Source organism: Mesoplodon densirostris, chromosome 9, assembly GCF_025265405.1.
Source record: "Mesoplodon densirostris isolate mMesDen1 chromosome 9, mMesDen1 primary haplotype, whole genome shotgun sequence".
Taxonomy (NCBI): Eukaryota; Metazoa; Chordata; class Mammalia; order Artiodactyla; family Ziphiidae; genus Mesoplodon; species Mesoplodon densirostris.
This window is the reverse complement of record NC_082669.1, coordinates 16,951,624-16,978,770: the sequence shown is the minus strand read 5'-3', so window position 1 is coordinate 16,978,770 and position 27,147 is coordinate 16,951,624. Positions and strand designations below refer to the sequence as shown.

Genomic DNA, 27,147 nt, shown 5'->3' with positions numbered 1-27,147 from the left:
TCTAAAAGCTCTTAATTCCTTTTACTTCCGCAGGCTGGAAGTCATCAGTGTACCTGCCCATTAATTTCTTGTACTTCTCATAATTTCTCTTGTTATTCCGATATAAAAACTCCACATGATATTTCAGTTTGTTCAAAGAAGATACGTGAATGCCAGTGAATAACATACAGGCTCATTGGATTGTGTTCCCTTCAGGATTATAACCTATTCTCTATGGAAATATATAATGATCTCTTTCTTCCTATTGGTTCTTTGACATTTTAAACATAATTTAAACATATTCTAATCGAAGTATTATCTAAAACACTCAATATTAATTCTAAGGTAAAAAGTCAAGGCCCAATGGAGACAGGGGACTTCTATTGCTATGTGTCAAACATCTAGAAGGGTGTATGGTCTGTTACAGGAGCTCGACTGTTGTTCAGTCAGTGAAGTCATGTAAAAGTTTTCCTAGGAAAAGTTTTTTTAGATATGTGTGAGGATTTTCATCTTGTTTAAGAGACAGGTCTCCCTTTCATTTTCTTCCGAAACCTCTTTCCCTTGACTTACTAATGTTTTGCCGTCTGTTAAGATTGTTTAGCCAGGAACTCAAGGTAGACAGGAGCATTGGGTTTTTTGCTGAGAACTTGTCAGAGCTGATTGATATTATATATCTTCTGCTTGTCTTCTCACTTCCTTGTCTAGTGTCGTCAAGGCCCCTAAATGACTTAAAATGTTTGAATGAGAATGTTTATCAAATGTTAATGTTTATTGAGCTTGTAGAGTTTCTGATGTATGGGAACATGAACTATATTTTTAAAATATTTTTTTCCTTATGGAAAGAATTGAAACAATTTCCCTCTAATGGAAATAATTCCAGAAAAACTTTGGCCTTGCATTTAGGTCACCATACTCTGTAATTTTTGTGATATATATGATATGTATATGATATATATAATAAGTACATGAGTATCTTGGCTTAGCATTTTCTTTTAGTTCAGTGCTATAGTGTTGCCTGGATACCAGGGCTATTTAATCCTCCTTTCTTGCAATATTAAAAATGTACACACATCTTTAGCCATTATGAGAATGCAGATCAATGAGATACACACTTCACACCCAGTAGGGTGACTAAAATAAAAAGACAAGTATTGGCCATGATGAAAAAATTGGAATCCTCGCACGTTGATGATTGGAGTGTAAAATGGTGCAGCCATAGTATAAAACAGTTTGGCAGCTCATTGAAAGGCTAAATATAGAGCTACCATATGACCCAACGACTGCACTCCTAGGCATATACCCAAGGAAAATAAAAAACATATGTCCACACAAAAACTTGTACATGAATGTTCATAGCAATATTATTTATAATAGCCATAAAATGGAAACAAGTCAAATATTCATCAAGTGAATGAAATGTGGTATTTTCAATGGAATATTATTTGGCATTTAAAGAAATGAGGTATTGATACCTGCTACCCTTGGATGAACCTTGAAAATACCGTGCCAGTTACAAAAGACCACACTCTGTATCATTCCACTTATATAAAATATCCAGACCCAGCAAAGTAGACTAGCGGTTGCCTAGGGCTGGAGGAGTTGGGAGGAGAGGGGGAGTGACAGCTAATGGGTGTGCAGTGTTTCTTCTTTGTGTGATGAAAATGTTCTAAATTAGATAGTGGTGAGGGCTGTACATCTAGAAACCATTGAATGGTACTCTTAAAAGGGTGAATTGTGTGACACGTAAATTATATCTCACTGAAGTTGTTATTTAAAAGAGTATATGTGTAGATGCATTTGCTTCCATGAGCATAAATTATCTCCAGGATGATACACATTGCTTGCTTCTGGAAAAGAGCTGGGTTCCTATGGGGGCCGGGGTGGGAGGAAGATTTTTACAAAACCCTTTGTATCCATTGTATTTTGTGCCTTGTAATGATTTTAACTATTTTACAAACAGATGTTAAATAATAAAGGTATTAATAAGTCATCTCTCCTCTTGATTTCACGTGATCAGGTCCTTCAGGGGTTAGATTATCTACACAGTAAGTGCAAGATCATTCATACGGACATAAAGCCGGAAAACATCTTGATGTGCGTGGACGATGCATACGTGAGACGGATGGCAGCCGAGGCCACTGAGTGGCAGAAAGCGGGCGCCCCTCCTCCTTCGGGGTCTGCAGGTGAGGGGCTGAGCCAGCTTTGAGAGCCTGCCAAGTTGTACACTGGGGGCAGTTGAGTCAGATGTGTATGCATTAGGGGCTTTTGTAAGCATCTGATGACTAGAAGCAGCTAGACCTTTTTCTTGAGCAGGAAAATGCCCCAGTTAAGTTGTACTTTAATGTTTGAACTACTTTGTCCTCCCTTAAAAGGTTATTGAATTCTTAACCTGCTGCTGCATCTCCTTGGAACACTGTCCTGTGTTGCCCACTTCTCTGCAGAGGAGTGTCTGTTATGGCAGGAGGTCTCACGTAGCCGACGTTCAGAGTGCTTCCTTGACTCCAGTGAGCACAGCTACATCAATCTGAGTCTAGCTGGTGGATTTAGAATTAGTTTCAAAAGACTTCAGGGTGGGAGAAGACCAACGGACTTGAGTATTGGTGTATGTAGTTTTATTTCTGGTTTTCGCAGTGTCGTGGTGACAGTGAAGTGTGGACGTTGCTTTCACCCTCTCTTCACGTGCTGTCTGCCCTTGTGTGTTGCCAGGCAGGCACGAGGACTGCAGGGCAAAAGCCCTCTGTCTGCCTGGGGCTCTTGGGACATGCACCACTTCTGAATCTCGTTTTCTAACATCAGGGTGTTTTTTAGATCACGGAACCATAGTCTATCAAGCTTCTGACACTGGCCAAGTCTGTTCATGTGATTTCTAGAATATTTGCCGCAGTATTGAACTTAACTTTAGTTGTATAAACTTGTGAAATAGTTTTCGAACATAGTTGTGTAAGTGAATTGTTCATTTCATTGTCTTTAAACAAATTTGGTTGGATGACTCTTCTCCATTTTCTTATCAGTCAGTGCTTTGGGATTGTCTGTTTTTGAAATGAATGCGTATTTAATTTTAGATAAGTAAGAGAAATGACTCCATATGAACCACTATGGCTTTGCCTTTTAAGAGCCAATCATTTGTTTGAGTTGGATAAACTTTAGGTCTCTCTGATTCAGAAGTTTTAATATTTAACGGTTGTTGAAGTTGCATAGCCATTAAAAGAGAGTAGTTATTTCATTTTACAGTTCAGATTACCTACATAGAGATAAGTATCTATTTCGTTCTAAATGTTCATTTTATTTTGTTTTGTTCTAGTGAGTACTGCTCCACAGCAAAAACCTGTAAGTACTTACACATATACTTATATTCACCTCCATGTCAAAAGTGACTATTCATTATTGAACTTTTCGAATTGTAACATTAGTTTTTGTTTCTTTCTGCAACAATTTTTCATTATGGATTGTTTGGGGGAATTGGTTGTGCATTTTTTTGTTCCGTTCTCAATCACAGATGTTGTAATGTATTTTAATATAAAAGACAGTCATGTTTATAAATGCTGGGTATCCTTGATTATGTAAGACAATATTTGGATAAGGTGAAGTGATTTTTAGAGTTGGGGGATAGTTAGTGTGGTCCCAGATTTTATCTTTGTTTTCCTCGTGCACTTTCTGGAGTGCTCTTGGCTGAGTCTGGTAAAATGTGAGGTTATAGAGATAGGGTTTTAAGAGTGATTGTTCCAAAAACACTTTATATTATTTCTGATCTGCCTCTAAGTTACCTGTTTTTCTGAAGCTGCTGTTCTGATTTTTTTACTTCCAGGTAGTACTTAAATATGGAAGAGTATTATCTTTGTGGTCCTGTCAAAATGCTGAGTGTGAGCAAATGAAACAAGCTGTTTGGAATTAAATCCTACCGCAGCAGAGCTAAACCTGGCTTGGTTCCAGTCAAGCATAGAAAATAAATATATATATATATATGTCTTGAGTTGATGGGTCATCTACAAGTTTTAAAAGATGTTTATGAACCAAAAGGTTTTGGAAGGAAATGTGCAGAACTTCAGAGTGCTGCCAGCAGCCCTCAGTTTGGAATGGAAGTCCTAGTAGGAGAGGGAGCTGTAAGAATTATTCCACCTGGCCTGCTGGGTTCTGCTGTGGCTTGAGCAGCTTGTTTTGATTACTGATTCTGTGGAAGACTGGAGGCTCTCGTTGTCAGTACTTTCCAAGTCAGCTCACCATGATTGGAGGCAGAATGAAACCATGGCTTTTTCTTTTTTCCCTTTACTTCACGTGCTCATTTTTTACAGTTCCTGCAGTCTTGGCTGTTGATAACAGCTCAGTGTGTGAGACCCAAACGCAGACAGTTGCTGTTGACCAAGAAACACCTGATTTGGCAGCAGTTGAGTAAGACAGTTAAGGAGAGGGGACATTGTTACTTTATAGACAGGCAGCAGCAAATAAAACTTGCAAGAGGTGCTTCTTGTTTAAAGTCAAGAGTATCTCAGCATATTTAGTTCTTCTTAGAGTTTAAAGGGGAAAGACTTGCTGGATTTAAGCTATATCCCTCTGAGGGCAAGACCTGGTGGTAGTCCCGTTACGTGATATTAGCACTGGTTTCTTTTTTTCTGGTTTTGCTGTAACCCTAACCGTGATGTGGATCTCATGTCTGGGCATGTGATTTTAATTGAATGCGACCTGAGAAAAACAGCCTGTGTTGGTATTTGCCATGCTGCCAGCACTTACGCTGTTGCGTAGTGCTTTAAAAAGAAGCAAACTGACCTGTGGTATTTTCTTAACATGTTGTAGATAGGAAAAATATCTAAAAACAAAAAGAAAAAACTGAAAAAGAAGCAGAAAAGGCAGGCTGAGTTATTGGAAAAGCGCCTGCAGGAAATAGAAGAATTGGAGCGAGAAGCTGAAAGGAAAATCATAGAAGAAAACATCACATCAGCTGTACCTTCCAATGAGCAAGATGATGAATACCACCCAGAGGTGAAACTAAAAACAGCAGGATTAGAGGAGGCAGCCGAGGGTGAGACTGCGAATAACAATGGTCAGTGGACTCTGGAGACAGGGCTGCATAGGAGCCCAGGAGCTCCCACAGTAGGACCCGCCAGGTCACCATGCAGGGTGACTTGGTGCTGCGCTGATGCTTCAGACAGGAGGGTGGTTCTCTCCAAGGCCTTGTTGGAGAGCGTGGGGAGTTGTCTGGTATTTGCTTTGTAAAACGTGTGCCAGAAATACGTTAATATTTCAAAATAGTTTTTTTTTTTAATGTCAAACGTCTGAGAAACACCATGTCTTTATCTTGCTAATGATTGTCCTTCATTTTGTAATTAAGCTGTTACTTAACAGTAATGTACCCTCAGACCTTTTCTGAAAATTATAGAGGAGAGGGTAGAAATGGAAGTACAGCTCCATTTATGCCCATTTTCCCTAAGAGCTAACTTGTTCTAAGAAGAGTAGGCCAGTTATTTAATAAATGAAAGATAAGATTTAGAGTACCTAAAGATTTTACCCTGAGGGCCAAGAGGTGTCTGCTCTGTAGCACATGAAGTTAGCACGTTCGAATTTGTCTCTTGTTGGAGGAGATAAGTGCCTACTGCACTCTGTTAAGGAGAGAGACATGTTCTCATTCTTACCCTTCAACTTTTTAAGGCGAAGCTGAGGACCAGGAGGAGAAAGAAGACACTGAAAAAGAAAACACCGAGAAAGATGAAGATGATGTCGAACAGGAATTCGCGAACGTAGACCCCACTTGGATGGAATCACCCAAAACCAATGGCCATATTGAGAATGGCCCATTCTTACTGGAACAACAGCTGGACGATGAAGACGATGATGAGGAAGATTGCCCAAATCCCGAGGAATATAACCTCGATGAGCCACATGCAGAAAGCGATTACACATATAGCAGCTCCTACGAACAATTCAATGGTGAATTGCCAAATGGACGACATAAAATGCCCGAGTCCCAGTTTCCGGAGTTTTCCACCTCGTTGTTCTCTGGGCCCTTAGAACCTGTGGCTTGTGGTTCTGCACTTTCTGAGGGATCCCCGCTTACTGAGCATGAGGAAAGCAGTCCATCCCATGACAGAAGCAGGACAGTCTCAGCCTCCAGCACCGGGGATTTGCCAAAAAGTAAGTGTCCCTTCCCATCCGGTGTCTGCTTTCAGTGGCCCGGTGTCATACCCTTGACACACGCTGTGAAGGGAATTGGCTGGCGATGGTAGAGCCGTGTATGTATGCGTTAACCATTTCCATTTTATTACTTTTGTACTCATGAATAAGTTAGTGTAATTTTGAATATATTCTGTGCCACTAGGCTTTCTCTTTCTCTTTGCATATCAGACCCCGTTTCTGAGTTTTGTTCCTTCTTCCTGTCTTTAGCTAGTGATCATACATTTGCAGAAACCTTCCAAGCCTAGCGTCTTACCCCTGTAGCTTTTTAGCATGGGTAGTTTAATTCACAATTTGTACTTCCACCTGACAGTGTTATATTTAGTTTTTGGTTTTTTGTTTTGTTTCGTTTCTATTCAAGGAAAAGTGTGCCTGCTCTTTATTTGTAGTGAGGAGGAAGTGTCTTACTTTATTTTGATAGCCGTTCTTGGTTATAAGACTCTTCTTTGGACATTTTAAAGGAAGCGGTGTGGGTTTAAATGTGGTGATGATGTATATATCAAACCCTGATTTTGAGGGTGAATGCCACACGACAGATCTCTGCCTGGGGTATGCTAGGGGACTTCAGTAGGCAAACCCTGGGTGTCGCGCACAGTTGGTCTCCATTCTGGCCCCGCAGTGGAAGAGCTCAAAAACCGCCTCTGCTCCCTCTGCTGGCGAGAATGTTAACACACGGCGAGTCAGGTGATGAGCCGGCCCTGCAAGCAGCTCAGGATGTTCTGCAGCCCCTTTGATTCCAGTAGCTGAGAGACCCGCAAAGCCTTCTCTGTTACTCCTTGGCCACAACTAGGCATCCTAAGGACGTATATATATACAATTTGTGATTGGACAGACACATTCTGCTCCTGTTTACCTTTACCCTGACCAGAGGGTTCGAAGGTGCTTAATGAAACGCCTTCACGAGGAGTGTAGCCTCACCTGAGGAAAAACCCACCTCTGTGTCTCCTGTACTCTCATTCTGCTCCCATATTACTGCTGACGCTTTTGGTTACCAAGCGTGTGTGTAGGGGTGTCTCCCCACCTAAACAATTATCCGGCACCAGCTCGGTGTCTTGCAATTGAAGTAAAGTCTGACACTACTTGGAGGTAGTGTCAGGTCCCAGGGTTAAGGGCTCCGTCTCACAAGACGGTGTCGGTCTCCCCCTGCACTCCCCCCACATCCATCACAAGTCCATGTTGTCACCTGTGCTTCTGAACAATCAGCTGTAAATCAGAGGTTTCCATGACGCTGCCCTGGGGTTGGATTAATTTGTTAGAGCAGCTCACGGAACTCAGGAAAACAGTTTACTTGCTAGATAATCAGTTTATCAAAAAAGGATGTAAGTCAGGAACCTCCAGATGGAAGGGATGTGTAGGGCGTGGTGTATGGGACAGGAGGGAGGCTTCCATGCCCTTTCTGGAGATACCACCCTCCCTGCAGTCTCTCACGCGTTCCTTCATATCGTGGACTCATGGATTTTTTTTTTCTCTTTAATTAACACATTGAATTGTGTGTTATCGTTTACAGCTTTTTTTTGAGTGCCAGGATCATCCCACATTTGGTCTGTGTGAGCCTCCTCAGGTTGGCTCTTAAGTCCTTTTGACAGAACCCCGTGATTCCTCAGGTGCCCCCTTGCTCTTCTAGAGCCATGTGCCCAGGTTCGTACTCTCCCTGCCCCAGGCTGGAGTCGGCCATGTCTCCAAGTAGTTTTTGCTATTGATATTTTTAAAATGTTTTTTATAATGTACATAATATATAGGAACAGTCATATGTAAAGTTTATAAACATGCATATATTGAAATGAGTGCTCAAACATCTTTTACTGATGGAGTAAACAGTGGAAAGGTTTAGTAATCTCAGGTGTAGCATAGTCTCTTCCCCATTTATTTTTAAGACATAATAACAAGTGTCTGTGTGAACATGGCATGCTTGCTCACGCTTCTGTGCCTTTGCTGATGCTTTCCCTCCTGCTTGGAATGCTTCCTCCTGTTTGTTTTTTCTTTTTTCTTTTTCTTTTTTCTTTTTTCTTTTCTTCTGTTGGGTCCTCACTGTGTTCCCTGGCAGGTCCCAGTTCTCGTTCCCCTCTTTTCCTGCTGGCCATACTTTTCTTCACTGTGTGTTCATTGTTCGTTTCCACTGTCTTCCTCTTCCCTAGGATGTGAACGCTTGGAGAGTGCTGTGTATTTCTATCTGTGTATCCTCAGCGTCTAAGTCAGTGCTAAGATAAGCATTTATTGAATAATGAACCAACAAATGAGTGATACCTGGCTATATTCTTCCATTCTCCCACCTTTGTCCTTTCACAGTTAGAATTTTACTTCGTCCAAAACACATTCTGTCCCCAGCACCCTGGCTGTTGCGTGAATATTGCATCAGGGAGAAATAGGAGGTCTGTTTTTTTCATTGATCCTAGTCTCTTACCAAGCTGACCTTTTCATTGATCCCATCATTTATCTGGAGGCACTCGGCTTGGGTTTGCAGCCTGGTCTTTGGATAACCATGGACAGCCTCCCGCAGGGGAGGTGTTTTGTTTCCTACATGGAAGGGGTATGGTCTAGAGACTGGAAGTTGGCCACCAGGTACTACAAGAACATGAGGCGAGAGAAACATCCTTTCCTGAGTTTGTGTAGATCCTTGTCTTTATAGCAGAACGGATACGTTAGGCAACAGTAGAAGAAAAGCTGGGGCCACGATGAGAAGATTGAGAAAGAACTTACATGCCAGGCTAAGGATGTGAGCTTCTCCCTGGAGTAGTTTTGTAGCCACTGAAGGTTGAAAAGAGGAGGTTTCCTCTTGGGTTATTACTGCTGGAGCCATAGCACGTATCTGGGCTCAGCACATCTGAAGCACAGAGGCCTGGGAGCAGGGTGGTACCTGCAAGGTGTGTGTTGAATCCCTTCCCCCTCGCCTAGTAGTGACCCATGTCAGTGGCAGTCCTTGGCTAGGCTGCTGGAACACGACTCCACAGTCTTCTCACCCCTAGTCTGTTCCCCGAGGAACAGTCCCGAGAGAGCTTTTTAAAGCACGTTCCCCGCCGCCCCCCCCCCCGCCCCCCGACCGTGTAGCATAACCCGCAGAGGCGTCGTCCTCCAAAGCTCACAGCCCTGTGCAGTCCGTCCCGCCCACGCTCCACCCGCCTCTATTTCCCCTGCTCTTTCCGCCCCTCCCACACTGCCTTCTTCCTGAGCTTCCTCAAGGGTGCAGGCTTGTCTCTGCCTCTTGGCGCTTTGCTCTTGCTGTCCTCTCTGCCCAGGGCTTCTCTCCTCTGTGCCTCCCTTTGTTCAGGCCTCTCCTCAAAGGCCACTTTCTCAGGAAACACGCCCTCTCCACCCCCGCCCATGGGCAAACACCCTCATCAGTAGCCATCTCCTTTCTCCACTGTGTTTTTCTTCTTAGCATATAGAGCTACTGACATGGTGTGTGAATCATTCATTTTATTTATCACCCATATTCCCAGCAAGTGTGTGAGTTTCCTAATTTGGGGTGTGGTGACGGAACCTTGTATGTCCTGTTGATTCTCTTCCTGGTGCCAGGGTAACGTCTGGCACGTAGAGCGGACTCAGTAGATACTCACAGCACCTATTTGTGAACACACAGGTCAGGCTTGGGCATTAAATCTCCTAGTTGTGCTCTTTCTTTAGGCTGGTACTAAATCTCCTGCATATAAAGAGGGTATTCATGCCTTCCTTGTAAGGATGTTTTAAGCATAAAAGTGCCAGTGTGGGCCTAGCACAGTGCCTTGCAGATGAGTGATGCTGGCCTGGCTGTTTCATCACTGAGGCCCCACTGGCTGCCATGTTGCTGGTCCCTAGGATCACCTCAGATGGAGTGAGTACAGTGTCACCCAGAGGCCAGGTTATCAGAATGACTTAAGGGCGCCAGCCCTTCCTGAAGTGAAGTCTTCCTGCCTCTCTTCCCACTTTTCATTCCCTCCTTGGTAGAAGCAGAGAGCAGGGAAGAGCTGTGGTAGTTGCATAATAGCGCCTGAATCACGGGAGGTGATCTGATTTCTGGGCAAAGCAAAGCTCGTACGACTGCACAGCAGGTGTGACTGTCCCTGTGTTTAAACGGGCCTTTTTGAGTGTTGTACTCAGGTAACCTTTTACAGATTACCCAGAGCAGGAAACCAGCACACTGGGAAAAGAAGTGCAAGCTGGTTCTCTTTTACGTCCTTTGCGTTCTTAATACAGTTAAAATGTTGAGGTGGATTCCCTAGTATCATTTGGAATGCATTGTGCGCCTGGTAACCACGCATAGACACGAACTAGGAGAATAACAGCATGTCACCAAAGAGACGTCGTCTAGTGCTCATAAACGAGGGACATTAAATACAAAGAGACTGTACAGGTGGCCCCTGAGTTAACGAAGGGTCGACTTTATGATGGTGCGAAAGCGAAGCGCGTTCTGTACAAGCTGTGCTTCTCGTTTTCAACTGTGATCTTTTCCCGGGAGAGCGATACACTGCAGGACTCCACCTTGTGATGCTGGGCAGCCCCCAGGCAGCCACGCGGTCACGCGAGCGGACAGCTGGCACAGGTACCACCACTCTGTGCCCAGACGGCCCGTCTGCCTTTCACTTTCAGTACAGGATGCAGTAAATTACATGAGATATTCAGCACAGTTTATTATGAAGTAGGCTTCGTGTTCGTTGCTTTTGCCCAACTGTGGGCTAACGTAAGTGTCCTGAGTGATGTTGAAGGTACTGGGCTCAGCTGTGACGTGTGGTAGGTGATGTGTAATTAAATGCAGTTTGAACTTAACGATATTTTCAACTTTTGATGGGTTTTTTGGGACGTCACCCCGTCGTAAGTCGAGGGGGATCTGTACCGAAGGTGTGTGATGTGTTTTTAAGGTGCTTGTCCTCTAGCTGAAGTGGCTAGTGCGTGATGTCTTTAGAACGACGCCTGGAGGAGGGGGCAGTTTCGTATCCCCTCTCTCCACTCGAGCACCCTTGCCGGCAGCTCAGCCAGAACCTGCCCCCTCATCCTCTTCCCCTGCCAGGCCTTTGATCTCAGTGGTGTGCGGTGCCGGAAGCCACGGCTTGGCCTCCCATCCTCTCTGTGCCGCGGGGGCTTTGTCTGGTCCCTCACTGGCCGTTCAGAAGCCCTGGCCTCAAGAGGGTGGTCTGGCTGGTGGCAGGCAGGCGGGAGCCCCTGGATCCGGCAGCCAGGCGCTGTCGTAGCTCTCCTGTGTTTGGTCCTTTTTTCATTTTTATTTTTTGGTGGAGGAGGGGTGGTCCCTTCCTCTTCCTCCTTTACGGAGGACTGAGCCTCGGAGTTTAAGTCATTTGCCAGAGTCTTGTCACGTATAGACGTAGAAACAGATTTGAATCCAGTTCTGCAAACCTCACGTTCCATTTTCTTGCCTGCCGAGTCTCCTTTATTAAATGACATGAGGGATCCATCTAAGCCATTTCCAGTGCTGGCCATCTGTCTGTTGGGTGGGCATTTTAGGTTTCTTCTAGAACTCGGTTTCTCAGCCCACTCCCTGTTCGGTGTGAACACCTTGCCTCTCTGTGTGTGCCTTTGTGGTGCTGTCCTTCTCATTTCTGATTTCCTGTGTTTCTTCTCCTCGGCTCATACCTGGCCTTTGGTGAGGCCTCACTGTGGATCAGTGTCCTCACATAAAGAGGGACGTGGTGTAGGGCAGATAGCAAGAAGGGAGTGTGTGGGCCTGGCAGGCTTGGGTTGATCCGTAAGTCTGAGGAACAGGTCTTGAGGGTTAAAACGTTGCCAGAGCTCTCTTGCATTTTCTGGCCCCTCCTGGGGAGCTCTGTGGGCGCCCCAGGTCCTGGGTGCGTCGCCTACTTCCTGCCCTGCTCACGGTGCACGCAGCCTGGCCTTGCCGCCCACCTGGGGTGCCAAGCTCCACAGCACGCGTCTACCCAGAGGAGGGACAGTCATTCCAGCAGTCCCCACCTTCGAGTGAGCTAAAGGGTGTTTAATATTCTGCATTGAGCGGGCTTTTGTGTTTTGTCTGTGAGTACCGTTTCAGAATTACTTCTGAAATGAATGAAAAGCCATGGTTACATCTCATCTTTACCAGAAATCCCAGCTTGCCGGTCAGTTTGAGGTTTGATGGAGATGCTGAGTCACTTCAGCCTTTTCTGTCTGGGCCTCACCACATTCTTCTTCTTTGTCACTGCCCCTTGGTTAACTGTGCTTTCTGCAGGCCTGGTCTGTGTTTGTCTGAAAAGCTTCTCTGGCCCCTCAGCCCTGAGAATCCCGGCCCCGTGCCTACTGTTGAGAATTCCTCAGGGTTCCCGGGGGTTGAGAGTGGCTTGAGTCTTTGACAAGTCCGTGAGGGACCTCAGAGGGCCCGGGCCGTCTCAAGAGACCTCTGTTCTGGAGTGTCCCTTGTCCACGGCTAAACCAGAATTGATTAGTCCCTGCCCATCTGTATTTGTTAATCGGCCATCATCTAACTCTTGAGGTGTCTGTGCTCGGCCCAGGCAGAGGGAGAGGTGAGGGCTGTGGGCCACTTAGGAAGGGCTGGGCGCCCCCTGGGGAGCATTCTCTCTACCCTCATGTTAAGTGGTAACGCACTTCTGAGTTAGCCAGGGTCCATTAGGGAACTGGCATGGCCTAATGAGGAGCAGCTAAAAGACACAGGAACCAAGCAGGGCTGACCTGCTCGGTGAAGGATGGGGAGAAAGGAGAAAGGGCAAGGCAGTGTCCATGGGGTCTCTGGGCAGTTTGCTCTCTTGCGAAGTATTTTCCAGAGGTGGAGACCACGAATTTAAATTCTGTTGAGTTCAACTTACAGGATTCCAGGCCTAAATGATCACCCACCGCTTTTCTAGAAAAGGAGACTGTGCCCAGCAAGCACTGTGTGCGCACACGCAAACCACTTATCCCAGGCACTAACTGTCCTGTTGTTTGCTCATGCCAGCAAAAACCCGGGCAGCCGACCTGTTGGTGAATCCCCTGGACCCACGGAATGCAGATAAAATTAGAGTTAAAATTGCCGACCTGGGAAACGCTTGTTGGGTGGTAAGTAGAGTTTTCTTTCTAAAGCATGTCGGTTGTGATCATGTATTAGAAGATGCTTTTTCTCTCGTTTAATGTCTGTGGTCCTCCACGGTAATGCAGTCTGTTCCCTTCCAGCATAAACACTTCACAGAAGACATCCAGACGCGTCAGTATAGATCCATAGAGGTTTTAATAGGAGCAGGTTACAGTACCCCTGCTGACATTTGGAGTACGGCGTGTATGGTAAGAACGGCCTTCGCCATTTTCCTCTGTGTCAAGGCTCATCCTTTTAGTTCCCGTGGTGGGGCAGCCTCGCCAGGGCCTGCGGTCGAAGCTTTCTGGCCGTGAAGGTTGTCCACTGAGGGGTGGGTGAGGGGAAGGTGGCTGCCTGGGGTATCTTAAGAGACCTTCTCTGGCGTGTCCTGGTGTGTGTTTTGGTTTGGTCTTGTGAGAGACGACCTCGCGAGGCCCTCTGTGGCCCACGGCCCCGAGAATCGGAGCCCCGCTGTGGTGACAGTGACTTCAGGGAGCCCCTGTGGCTCCTGGAAGCTTGCAGGCTGCGCGCAGTCCCCTCACCCGGGCCGTGGAGGACGATGAGACAGGTGCGATTTAGGGGCAGGTGGCCTGAGGGGCTGTGACAGACCTTGTCTCCTTGCTGGAGAGAGGACTTCCCCACGCAGCGGTGTTCAGTCTCTCTCCTTCTGTTCAGCAGAGTCCAGGGACTCTTCTGCCTTACGGCTCTAGGCTGTGTCCGGCCACGTCCGAGGCACCGGCAGCCGCCTGTCCCCCGTTTGATCGCGTCGGTTCCCTCAGGCAGCTCAGCGACGGTTCCCCTCAGGGCCTCAGGCTGCCTCTTGTGTCTCCAGCGTGATGTAGCCATGGTCTCCGCCGCTTGTGTGCATCAGAAGTCTGGTTGTGTCTACACTCGCCTCAGCCCCACCATGCCTCTTCTCACCTGCTCCTTACCTGTGAACCGACAAGCATGAATAAGCATGAATAAGCATGAATGGTCCCTCGTCCATAAGCCAGTTTCAGTTTCTCTCTTGGTCCTGTTTCCTGGTCAGTTTGTCACCTTCCTCTTAGTGGGCCGAGCTTTGCAGTCCTTTGTTGGAGAAGGGGATGCATGTGTCTCTTGCTTCAGGAGGTGTTTCATGCTTTCCTCATTTTTCCTCCAAATTCTCCTCTGATATTTAAATGAAAGGGCGTGGCATGTGTGCAAAGCTTGGTACTTGTCTTCTCACTAAAAAAACAATGCAGAATAAGTGTAATTGTCTGTTATTCAAGGATTAATGTAGCACTTCTTTTGGGTGTGTCCTCTGATGCTAAAGTATAGCACTGTTAGCAGGTCTTGCTAAAACAACATGAAAAAAGTGGATGTTCTGTGTTTTTCAAGTTTGCAGCCAGTATGGCCCAACAAATCTAGAACAGTGTGCCCTTCTGTTCCCATGTTGCTCTGACGGGTAATGCCAGAGAATAAGTTTAAAATTAAGCTTCTCAGTAAGTATCAAAAACTGAGCCCTTGCCTTGCTAGGTATGGACAAGGAGGGTTAAAAGAATTGGTGGACCAGATGGCCGGGCCAGCCCGGGCGGGCGGGGCTGACTTCTGAATGAGGGAGGTTATTAGAGTGGGAGGAGGGCAGGGGTCGGAGATCATGGGCCAGAGGCCAGGGGGTGGGGGGGGGTGGTCGCTCTAGTCTTTTTTCTTTTTAATAACTCTTTTTAAATTAAAAAAAGAGAGAGAGAGAATTGGTGGACGTGTCATGGTTCCTTAGAACGCAGGGCCTGCTGTGCGGACAGGGGTGAGGCTCCCTGTGGGCGAGTGGGGGGGCAGCGGGGAGGGGGCCTGGGGGCTGGAAGCAGTGGGAGGCAGCGGCCAGGTCAGCAGAAGGGGGCGCCTTCAGCGGTGGGAGCTGCGGGGCTGTTGGACCTCAGGGTGTGGTGAGGTCAGGCTCTCCTCCCCCCCAGCAGCACAGAAGGGGCCCTGTCGGGGCTGCCCTCATTTACACTCTGCAGACGCTTTCAGCTCTGAAATCCTGTGCTTCTAAGTCGGGGTGTTGAATTTTGGTGATATAATCAGAAAAACGGGACAAGATCACAGATGTAGTAGGATAATGGTGGAGCTGTCAGTGCAGTTTTATACCGGGCTCCCTGTCTGGCCTTCTGTGAGGTGAGGGTCTGCCCCTCCACACAGTCTCCTGTCCTGCTGAGCCCTGCAGCTGCTGTGAACCGGGGCGCCAAGGGGGCGCCAACGTCAAGAGCAGACGCCTGAGGAAAAGCACTCACTCCATCTCCTTTGCCTCCCCGCTTCCCAGGAAGTGAAGCGTAAGGCCCCTCAGTACTTCTTGGGCTGCTTAGGAAGCTCTTTTTAATCAGTTTAAGGGTGATTTTCTGGGAGCGGGGGCAAGCCTGCATCCCCCCTCCCCCCCCCCGGAGGCCGTGGCTGAGGGGTCCCCTCTTGTTCTTCGTAGAGAACCTGGTGCAGGTGAGGCGTCTTTGCCCAGCCCACGCTGCCGTGGAAGTTTAAGTGTGTGACAGTACATGGAATCCATAACAGCAAGCTGTAGTAAAGCTCCAGATTGTTCTTGCTGGTAAAGCCCAGGGTTCTTTGTTATAAAGGGCATCAAATCTTACAGAGACGCTAGTGGAGCTGAGAGTGGTGGCTGGTAGCCGTGTTCACTGGTAAGTGCCTGTGCTGCTGGCGGGGAGGAGAGCTTTCACCACTGGGCAGGGCAGCTGGGCTTTGTCAGGTGTTGAATCTCTTTTTCCTTGAGCTCTGGAGCCCTCCAGATGTAAGTGTGCATGATCTAAAAATGACGTGTGCACCCTGGCATTGGTCGCTCTGCACTTGTGTTTCAGAGTCCCTGAATAGGCGTCTTCCCATGGGCTCCATGGTGAGCCTCAGTCAGCGCTGTAGAGACAAGAAAAGCCAGTCTGACCCATTTCACCAAACTTCTCGGCAGTGGTCACATCACAGAAGGCATCCGTGACCTTATTTATTCAGAATGGGATACTTGATGTGGGGTGATGGCATTTCAGGAAGGGGGGTATCTGGTCTCCCCAGAGCCTGAGGACAGAGGCTGGTCCAAGGGAAAGCCCTCTGAGGGGATTGGGCCGAGTACAGAGTTCCCAAGTATTGAAAATAAACAATAACAATAGAGGTTATATCGAGAGTAACTTATTGAGTTGAAGGCAATAATTTTTCATGGTTTCATAGTTGCCAGCATAAAAGCAAGCTGTAAAGTACAGAGACTGATGTTTTCATTGTGATGTGTGTTTACCCTGCCTGCTGTCTGTGTCCTAGTTGTTAAGAAAAATCTCCTCATGCTTCAGAGAATCAGGACCCGAAAACATGAAAACATGATGGGGGAGCCTTCATCTTTCCTTTTTTCTTTTAAACCATTTCATTGATAGGCTTCTTCAACTTGTGTTTCCTTGGAAATACATGGGTGCTAATCAAAATGGTCATCTTTCAAAGAACACTCAGTGGACATATCTTAGCGCTAGGCTGTCAGAAATACGTACAACCAGATTGAAATGTTTTTGAACGTTCATTAGAAGAGTGAGGGAGGCCCCGAGGACGGTGAAGAGCAGCTGGCGCTCTCCTTTGCTAGATCATGCGGCTTCTGGGGTCTTCTTTCTCCATTAGGGTTTCACCCTTTTCTCTTGGCTTGTGTCCCAGATGAGAAAGACGTTTCTGGCCATTCAGTGTGTCATCCACTTGTTCCCCATAGACCTGTGGCCAAATGTGACGTGTTTTACCCTGATCTGGGATTGACCCTAGTATCTTTATTGTTTGTTGGGTGGAGCGGGGAGGCCCTGCAGCGCCCAGAGGACCGCCTGACGTACTCTGTGCTGAGACTGGGCACGTCAGACCCAGGTCTGGTTCAGGGCAGGGATCCCGAGTTGTGAACTAGTGCTCATCACAGGGTAGCTGGCAACAGGCTTGGCATCCCACCTCCCTCCTTTCATAAAAAAGAAAAACACAAGGTGAAGAGATGTGGTCCTGGGCTAAGCGCGCCCACCTGGGTTTGTGAGAGGGGCCCCGCCCCAGGCAGACGAGACTTCCCCTGCGGGTGCCTGCCCACGCCCTGTGATCCTCGACAGAAGCGGAGAGGGCGGGCTGGTGCTAGGCGGGCTCATCGAGGCGCCCATGGGGAGGGCGGTACCTTGAGAGGAGCGGGCGGTGCCCCGGCCGCTGACTTACAGGCATCTGTGAAGCGGGAAGGGCCCCTGAGGGCCTCCAGAAGAGCGAGATCTAACGCACAGGAGAAGTAAGTATGGGAAAAAACAAACACGGGATTTAGCTTGTTCTTTTTAAAACTTCTTGTAAATTCTCATTTAAAACATGTTTTTTAAAAAAAACATGGTATTTGATCAACAGAGCGATAGCAGTTTTCATTTTTATGTACTGTTAGCAAGTTAAAGCTCACAGTCCTGAGACGATCTTATGAACAACGGAAGTGGGCTCAGTGGCAGCGATGGGAAAGCAGTGCCCCTCCCGTTCCCTCCCGACCCCAGCACCCAGGTGGGGACAGCCCTGTAACCAGGAAGCCGCTCTCCTGGCCGCCCCCGGGCGGGCTGCACGGGGGTCTGGTTCCTCCTGGCCCCAGGGGACGGAGCAAGAGGGGCTTCTTGGGTTCTCGAATGTCCTTTGGTTGAGTCAGAAGTGAATGAAAGAGATGACAAGTAGCTGAAAGGAGCCCCCGGTTGCTCAGACATGAAGGTCTTTGATTCAGGAGAGCAGCCACAGCCGTGGTCCGGGGCCAGGTTAGCCTGCAGCTTGCAGCTGGGCTCTGGGGTCAGACAGACCTGGACCTTAGACTGAGCCCTCAGATTAGAGTGCGGTGCTCCGGCCACGCCCGCGCACAGCGGCTTCCTGCAAAGTGAAGCAGAGGTACAAGAATATTTCTGAAGCTTCTTTGAACTTTTGGGAAGAAGAGAAAGCCTGGTGTTGAGCCCTTTCAGGAGGCTCTTTGGTTTGATTCAGATCCTCATAAAATGTAGGTCTCTTGTACCAGAAGAAGTTGCTGGCTTGGGGCCCGTCTCCGTGAAGCGCTTAGCATGTCATCTGTTGTATCCTAGGCATTTGAGCTGGCAACGGGAGATTACTTGTTTGAACCGCATTCTGGGGAAGACTATTCCAGAGACGAAGGTGAGTGTTGCTGCCTGCTGAGACCTCAGTCCAGGTCTCCTGAGGCTCCTGAACTTCTGGAGAATACTGTCTTTTTGCACCAAATTCAGAGGCTCTCCCTTTGAGCCTGAAGCCCCCTCAGCTGCAGTGACTGGGCAGAGAGCCTCCTGGCACTGGCAATGCTTTGGAGAGCCCTCGGGCCTCAGCCCGCCCCCGCAGGCCTGAGCCCAGCTGGCCAGGAGAGGACAGGCCGGACGAACCCGGAGCCTCTCCGTGGACCTTTTGTCCACTGATCAGCTGCCCACTTCTCTGTCCTGTTGGGGGCTGAATTTAAAACCAGGCAACTCTGGCTTGGATTCCCATCTGCAGACCTGACCATCTCCATGCTTATTTGCTTGCGATGCCGGGGCAGCCTGGGGTAAGCTGGCACCCGTCACACCGTTAATGCTCCCGATGGGGCCTGAGGCCTGCCAGTCCCAGAAGCCTCTGTGTGGATGTGCTGCACACATTGTTGATTTGATTCTATCTCTGATTTTTTACTAATTTCAATTTTTCCCCCTCTTCTTTTATCCCATCCCTCCCTCTGCCCCTCCCATTCCCGTGTCCTTTTTTTTCTCTCCTCCATAGACCACATAGCCCACATCATAGAGCTGCTAGGCAGTATCCCAAGGCACTTTGCTCTGTCTGGAAAATATTCTCGGGAATTCTTCAATCGCAGAGGTAGTACCTCTTCTTTTTGAAAAGCGCCACGATGCAGACAGAAATGGAATAGCAGCTGCTGGTTGTATCATTAATGGTGACAAAGGCCTTTCTCCTAAATTCCAAAAGCAACCCAGCAGAATTCCTGTGCTGACTTCAGAGTTGAGAAGGAGCCCCTGCCTGGCCCCGTCCTGCGGTCACCCTGTGCATCAGCTCCTCTGCGGTGCCTTGAATCTGGCCACTCTGGCAGAGCCTGTGCTCTGGTTGTTGACGCTGCGCTCTGTTTCTGTCTGCGCGGGCGATGGCAGTGTCTGCATGCAGTGTACTGATTAAATTGTCGTGTGTTTCTGTTTTGCTGGCATTGTTTCCCAATGCAGATCACATAGCATTGATCATTGAACTGCTGGGGAAAGTCCCTCGAAAATACGCTATGTTGGGGAAATATTCCAAGGAGTTTTTCACCAGAAAAGGTAACGGTATTTATGCAACACTAATTTTCAGCGTAATCCTCTCCCAAAGGAGAAATTGTGCGTTCGCGTTGGGCAGTGGAGAAAGATCTGGACTTACCGCTGGGGGAGTCTGCTGAAGAAGGCTCTCAAGAAATAAAGAATCATCTGATATCTGTGGAATAAGAATTTTGTAAGAGAACAATCTTCCGAAAATCCTTTGACCTCCTCCACACCTCTCCTTTATGCCAAGCACCAATTCATGTATTCAAGTATTTGTAAACGAGTTTAAATGATTTTTAGAAAGCAGCTAGGCTTACCTTTCCATTTCCCACATCGTTCCTGGAACCAGAGTGTTTTTGCCGTGGAGCGGAGGTGGCCTAGAGACTGGACTCAGTGCCTGTCCGTCTGCGTCCTGTTCCATGGGTCTGAGCTGTTCCGTAGGGGGTGGACCTGTGAAGCCCCGTGTGCCTCACGGTCTTATGAATCAGATGTTCTTCTCCCAGTGCATTGCCTCACACATTGTCCTGCAGGTGATTCATTTTAATATTGCACTTCTCGTGATCTTCCTTGGCATGACCTAGAACAACTCTCCTTGCCCTGTGTAGTCCCTAGTGAGGGATCGATTTTTTAAAAAACACCCAAAAGCCCCGGGGAATTTATTTTTACAGAGCCCTTCCCCAATGCCATAGTCTTTGATGTGAGCATAGATAGTCCTCTTAACGCCTGTTTTTCCAGCTTTGATTTGGATGGGGTGGGGTGGGGTGGGTGATGCAATTCCCATTAAAAAAGAACTGTTGAAAGTTGATGTGAGCGGGACATGGAGTTTCTAGAAATTTCTGCAAGTACTAGATACTCTGTCTCCCCTGCTTTAGCCAAATTGGGAAAACAAATTTGACTTTTTACTTTCCTGTGAGATAAGGAATTCTTGTAGAGTAATAACCTTTTATGATATACTTTGGTATGTTCAGCTAACCAGTCCTGTCTTAACCCTTAAATTCCGTCTCCCCGTGAATGCATGAGGCCTGAGAGTGAACCATATGCCAAGACAGTGGTTTCTTGCTCAGGTACTCTGAGAGCGTTGGCCACAACTCTTAGGTTTTTTGGGAACACGCAGTGGGTAGCCTCTGAAATACGTAACTGGATGCAGTATCTTGTTATTTCCTTTTTAAAGCTCATCAGAGGAAAAAACATTGTCGAGGAAAGATGTTCTTCAGACACGTATTAATTTTCGTTCTGAGACTCTGGTCTTCGAGTCTGGGTCACTTAAGCAGGTACAGGGTCCCCCGCCACACCCAGCCTCGCACGCAGTCTCAAGTCGTGCTCAGGGCAGTGTGTTCAGTGGCACAGCTGGGGCTGGAGCGTGCTGGGGGGCTGGGCATGGCGTGTCACATCGTCTCCGAGGCTGTCAGCGGGGGTGACTTCCAGTGAGCGCATCCTTGATACAAGAAGGCGTGAGAGGATGCACCACGCGGTGCATTAGGAACTGTTTCCGTTATTGCTAAAGCACAGTTATAAACAGGATAACGCTGTGCGCGTTGTGAACTGGACAGCAGTATGACTGAGAGAGTGGGCTGTTTCTAGGAAATTTCCAGAAAATGTTATTTGAACATAGTTGAAGCAAGGGAAAGCTCTGGATTATTTTGGCCTGGGATGCTGTGGCTTGGGGAGTCGTGTTTATTTTAATCAAAGCAGACTGACTCCTTCTTCCACATTTCAGAATGTTTTCAGAGCCTATGGGAGATGGCCTGGGCCTCAGGAGGACTTGGCTGGTAGATGACCTGCCCCCAGCCATGGCTTTCACCATGGTCAGGTGGGGAGGGCAGCCAGGAGCTGGCAGCCTGATGTGTCAGGCAAGTCGCAGTATTGGCCTGCGGGTGCCCTGGCGGGGAAGGGAGAGGGCCCAGGAGGGCTCTGGACCACAGCCCCTGATCCTCGAGCACAGGGGGCTGTGGGAGCCTCCCTCCTCCCCTCAGGCACCAGGCGTGGTGAGGACCAGCAGCCAGCGGAGGCGCACAGGGTCGTGCCTTCAGTTGTGCTGCCGCCGCCCTGCCCTCTGAAGCGGGGAGGCCGTGTAGGGCGGCTGGGCTCTGCCGTCCCTGTCCGTCGTCCGTGGGTGAGGAACCGGGACTATGCACGGTGGCGAAGAAGTTGAAGAGGAACACAAGGTGGGGGGGCCCTGAGTGGTGAGAAAGTGAAGTCAGGCGAATGATTTGAAGGTACCCCTGCCAGCAGCCTGTGGTCGGGTTTGCTCGTGGAGATGGCTGCTCTGCGACTCTTGCTCCTGTTAGGCTTTGCCCCTGGTCTGAGCTGCAGGGACCGGGGGCAACACCTGCTGAGTCCCAGCCCAGAGCCGGCAGTGCGCCTGGAGCCCTCTCCTCATCCCACCTGGGGGGCTCCTTGAGCGGACCTGATGAGCGATGCCTGGGGGACTGATGTCGGCGGCGGGTGCTTGGTTCCAGCTCACAGCTCTCTTGTCCTGGGTCCCTCATGCTGGAGGGCGGCTTTCACACTGGCCTTTCCATAAGCTCCCTACTCCTCGGACAAGTGGACCACTGCCTGCGCCCAGATGGGAGTATAAAGTGCTTGCACGGGACCTTGCTGTTCCATCGTCACGTTGTTACGTATGTGTGCTGTAGGGGTTGTGTGTGTGGGCTCTTTTCTGAGGAGCTTGTTTGAAGGTGGTCTGTGGAAGTGAAGTGCATCTGGCATCCTTGGTAGAGACAGGCCGACCACACGTGGACTTGTGTTACTGTGGTGACTAGAGTCCTTTTTTCCTTCCTTGGGATGATTAGGCAAGAAATCCCCTAAAATGACTGGGAATTGGGGCTTAAGTTCTCTCCTGATGACTGTTTGTTTATGGTAACTGTGGAACTCAAAAGGGATTTAGGGTTTTCACAGAAGTCACGGGAATAGTACGATGACGATGACGAATGAGGGCCTGTCCTGAAGTGGAGTTCACCATGTCCCTTGGGATGAGGGGCATGATGGTTGCATTAAAGATGTGTTCCAGGGCGCCTCCCCCAGTGAGGGGGGTGGATACACGTTTTGGAAATAATGGACTCTTAAGTGTATCCATTTAAATTTTTTCTAACACACCTTTGTGCCAGAACTGATAGAGAAAGGTGACATTGAAAACCGCTTTTATGTTGCTTACGCCACGAGCCGAGAGGGCTGAGCAGCAGCCCTCCCTGCTCTGCGCTCTCCTGGTGGGAAGCAGGTTCCATCCCCACCTCAAGGCCAGGGAAGGGGAGGGGGGTCTGTGCATTAAAGCTGAAGGTCAAGTGCAGCTGAGTGGCGTCGTCTTGCTTACAAGTCAGGGTAAAATGACTGCTACTAGTTTAACGTATTTCTTGGCCAGGCGTTTTATTAAAACTGAGCTGGATTTTTGTGGCTGGGAATATAATTACTGTTCTCACCCTGTTGGGGTTGAATCTGCTGGTCATTCCTTTGGGTGTGGGCATTAGCCACCAAAGGTCTTTAAGGAAAGCCATCTTGGTCAGGGTGTCAGGGTGTGGCCCAACAGAAGTAAGCACCTCTGTGGATTCTGTCCCCATGCTGTCCTGCTGTGGTCTGAGTGGGTCCCTCCAAACCCGTTCCTGACCCTCTAAGGGTGACAGTGTTAGGAGCTGGGCTGTTGGAAGGCGTGTAAAGGCACGGGTGACGTGAAGGCATGGGTGGCGTGTAAAGGCATGGGTGGCATAGTGCCTCACAGAGAGACACAGAGAGCTCGCGAGCCCCTCCGCCACCTGAGGGTACAGGAGAGCTCTGGGCTGGAAGAGGGCCCTCACCTGCCTATGCTGGCGCCCTGCCTCCAGGACTGTGAGAAGTGAACTTGTTGCTTGTAAGCTCCCTAGTCAGTCATATTTTGTGATAGCAGCCTGAATGGACTAAGACACAAACCCGGGACAGTGTCCCAGCCCTCAGGTGATGGCGAGAAAAACAGTACAGCCAGGAGCACACCTTACTGTGCTGCCGAGCAGATACTCTGTTGAGCCATCAGTAGCCATCATTTTAGTAGAAGTTGCTGTATTGAGAATGGAAGTATGAGAGGAGACAGTTAACTTTAAAAAGGAAAAACTACTTGATTCTAGATGAGGGCGTTGAGTGTATTGTAATATATGTGAGCGATAGTATGTGTCAGACCGAAGACCTCTTGAATACAGTGGAGAATTTCAGAGCATGCAAGAAACTTCTGTGTAGCCAAAGGAGTACATTTGCAGGGGATGGCATCAGGATAAGTGGTGTCCAGTAGAAGATGAGGAAAAGTGTAGGAGGGGGTGAGAATGGAGGGCGAAACTCAGGAGCTGGGTTTTTAGTTTAGTTTTGTTTTGGCCACGCCGTGCTGCTTGTGGGATCTTAGTTCCCTGACCGGGGATCAAACCTGTGCCCTCAACAGTGAAAGCGTGGAGCCCTAGCTGCTGGACCACCAGGGAAATCCCAGGAGCTGGGTTTTAAAAGAGGCACTATTCTTAATTTTTAATGTTGAGATGAAACTTGTTAGAATGATTTTTTTTTTTTTTTTTTGGTGGTACGCAGGCCTCTCACTGTTGTGGCCCCTCCTGTTGCGGAGCACAGGCTCCGGACGCGCAGGCTCAGCGGCCATGACTCACGGGCCCAGCCGCTCTGCGGCATGTGGGGTCCTCCCGGACCGGGGCACGAACCCGTGTCCCCTGCATCGGCAGGTGGACTCTCAACCACTGCACCACCAGGGGAGCCCTGTTAGAGTGATTTTAACTTAGCTCCAGAATTACCTAAAAATCAACCGATTCTCTTATTTCTGTGAAGAGAAAAGCCCCTCTGTGGCGTTTGGCCCATGCAGGATAGGATGGTCACTGCCCCACTTGATTTTCGTGGCTTCATGTTTAAAACCTTCTCGGTCATCGCATTTCCACGTGGCGTAGGCAGGGAAGGCAGGCAGACTGCACCCGTGGGCTTAGAGCAGTTTGTGGACTTGAGGGGTGTCTGGCCTGGAAATGCTGGGGAGGATGGACGCAGGCCTCGGCGAGGCCTCACTGTCCTGTAGGAGCTGTACGCCGAGACGGGCCTGTGGGGGAGGGTGAGCTGGGCCCATCTCCGCGGGAGCCGGGTTCTGGAGAGACTAGAAAAGGTTCTTCATGCCATTGAGTCTCACAACTTGTAAATCATAAACTGCTTTCACTCTCATTTCATGTGAAGCACTGATTCTGTGTTACAAGAGGTCTGGTTTTCCCTCTCTGTGACAAACTCTCTCTCAGAAGCTGAGCTCCGTGCGAGCAGGGGCTCCGTCTGCTTCCTTTCCTGCCTGCTGCCCGGAGCCCAGGTTGGGGGGTGGTGCCTGGTGAAGGTGGCTCCCTGCCGACTTAGTACATTTGAAAGCCTTCACCTGAGTCCAGTCTTGGTTTTATTTATTTTTTTTATAATTTATTGTTATTATTATTTTTGGCTGCGTTGGGTCTTCGTTGCTGTGCGCGGGCTTTCTCTAGTTGTGGTGAGCAGGGGCTACTCTTCTTTGTGGTGCGCGGGCTTCTCATTGCGGTGGCTTCTCCTTGCGGAGCACGGGCGCTAGGTGCACGGGCTTCAGTAGTTGTGGCATGCGGGCTCAGTAGTTGCGGCTCTCGGGCTCTAGAGTGCAGGCTCAGTAGTTGTGGCACATGGGCTTAGTTGCTCTGCAGCATGTGGGATCTTCCCGGACCAGGGCTTGAACCCGTGTCTCCTGCATTGGCAGGCGGATTCTTAACCACTGCGCCGCCGGGGAAGCCCCCAGTCTTTGTTTCAGATAGAAGTCTTTGTGAGCTAGAAGCGGGACGGTGGCTGACCCTCGGTGCTGGGACGGTCCTAGCAGCGCCCGTCGTCGTGGCATCGCTGGCGGCAGGCTCACTGTGCCCTGGGTCCCTGCTTGGAGGCCGCGTGAGAGGCCTCCCAGCGAGGGTTGTGGTGGAGATAGTGTGTGATAGTGACGGTGCTACAGCCTGGAGGCTGGCTGTAGAGACACAGAACACACAGCAAAGGTATGTGGGGAATAACCGACCACGAGCCACAGCCAGAGTAGCTTTGAATTACTGTTTTACTCATTCAAATTTGAGCGTGTGGTACCAAAAAAACAACAATGAGATTGCTGTAACAGGTTCAGGTACATTCTATTACAGTTCATCCCATTTACTCCTGTCGTTTAGTATGAGCTCCTCAGTAGTGAGATGTTTGTTTTTACCGCATCCTTTAACACAGCATTGGAATTCTTTTAAAGTTATTTTGTTGTATGCTTTGTGCCAGTTTTTCAGTAACAGTTTTACTGAGGTGTAATCTACACAGCATACAATTTACCCTTTCAAAGTGTGCTGTTCCGTAGTTTTTAGTATATTCACACAGCTCTGCAACCATTACCAGTCTCTGATTTTAGAACATTTTCGTTACCTCACAAAGAAACCCTGGGCCCATTAGCACTCACTCTCCATCCCCCTACCCTCAGCCCCTGGCAACCCTGATCTACTTTCTCTCTCTATGAATTTGCCTGTTCTGGATTGTTCATATAAATGGAATCATGCAATATGTCGATTTTTGTGATGCCCTGTTTCATTTACTCTAGTGCATTCCAAGTTTGTCCATGTGGTAGCATGAATCAATACTCCATTTTTTTTTTTTTTTTTGCGGTACGCAGGCCTCTCACTGTTGTGGCCTCTCCCGTTGCGGAGCACAGGCTCCGGACGCGCAGGCTCAGCGGCCATGGCTCATGGGCCCAGCCGCTCCGCGGCATGTGGGATCCTCCCGGACCGGGGCACGAACCCGTGTCCCCTGCATCGGCAGGCAGACTCTCAACCACTGCGCCACCAGGGAAGCCCAATACTCCATTCTTTTTATGTATGGATAGACCACATCAGGTTTCTCCATCAGTTGATGGACATTTGGGTTGATCCAGTTTTTAGCTATTATGAATAACGGTGCTGTGAACATCAATGTACACGTTTTTGTGTGGACATAATGTTTTCATTTCTCTTGAATGCACATGTTGTGATACTTGAATTACAAAGGTTTTTAATTTTGTTGAAGTCCAATTTTCTGTTTCTTGTTTTTGTTACTTGTGCTTTTGATATCCCATCTAAAAAACCATTGCCTACTTCAAGGTCATGAAAATTTATTCTTCAGTTTTCTTCCAAAAATTTATGGTTCTAGCTCTTAGGTCTAGGATCTATTTTATGTGTGGGAGGTACGGTTTAATACAAATCTTCACCTCAAATATTTCCCTACATGTACTTTGTAGGAATTTGTTCAAATTTCTTGTGTTTTTTTGTCTTGCTTTGTACCTGTATTTATTGATAGGTTTCCTTTCTATGTGTATGCTATTGAAATTTGTCCTAATGTATTTCATATCACGGTTTCTTTTCTAGTTACCAGGAGTTACAGTACCAGGATTTCCCTTTATCGTCCCCCATGTGTGGTGTAAAACCTCATATGCTTGTGTGTGTAATTCTGGAATGCTGTAATTTCATAGTCAACATAATACATTTTCCTTCACAAATCACTTAATATTCAAGAGGAGTATAATGGAAGTACTTAACTTTTTTCCTTAGAGAGCACCCTGATGACCTGAGGCTGGCGTGTAGAGTGGCCTTCCCAGGCCTTTACTCCAGGGGAGGGGCCCTCCCTCAGGGCCCCTCCCTGTCAGCCTTCCCTGATCCGTCAGGGTGATTCTGCCCCCGGAGTGGGTCAGGAAGCCTGAGAGGCAGCTGCCCATCTGGCCTTGCTGGTGTCTGGGTGGCCTGTGTGTGGGTGAGAGCTGACGCCGAGGGAAGGTTAAGTATT

General features: G+C 48.4%; 1 protein-coding gene across 6 annotated transcripts in view; it reads left to right on the top strand.

Moving 5' to 3' along the window:
* The window catches only part of SRPK2 (SRSF protein kinase 2), a 237,359-nt gene that overhangs the window by 203,982 nt on the left and 6,230 nt on the right, over positions 1 to 27,147 (top strand). For 3 of the 6 annotated variants that reach the window (XM_060107946.1, XM_060107950.1, XM_060107951.1), the window contains 8 exons: positions 1,997 to 2,162; positions 3,281 to 3,306; positions 4,768 to 5,014; positions 5,620 to 6,102; positions 13,013 to 13,113; positions 13,228 to 13,335; positions 18,175 to 18,244; positions 18,851 to 18,943. In XM_060107946.1, the coding sequence (XP_059963929.1) occupies positions 1,997 to 2,162; positions 3,281 to 3,306; positions 4,768 to 5,014; positions 5,620 to 6,102; positions 13,013 to 13,113; positions 13,228 to 13,335; positions 18,175 to 18,244; positions 18,851 to 18,943 (1,294 nt within the window). Of the gene's footprint in view, positions 1 to 1,996; positions 2,163 to 3,280; positions 3,307 to 4,767; positions 5,015 to 5,619; positions 6,103 to 13,012; positions 13,114 to 13,227; positions 13,336 to 18,174; positions 18,245 to 18,850; positions 18,944 to 19,299; positions 19,393 to 27,147 lie in introns of all 6 variants that reach the window. The other 3 variants (XM_060107952.1, XM_060107949.1, XM_060107948.1) reach the window with 3 other exon arrangements.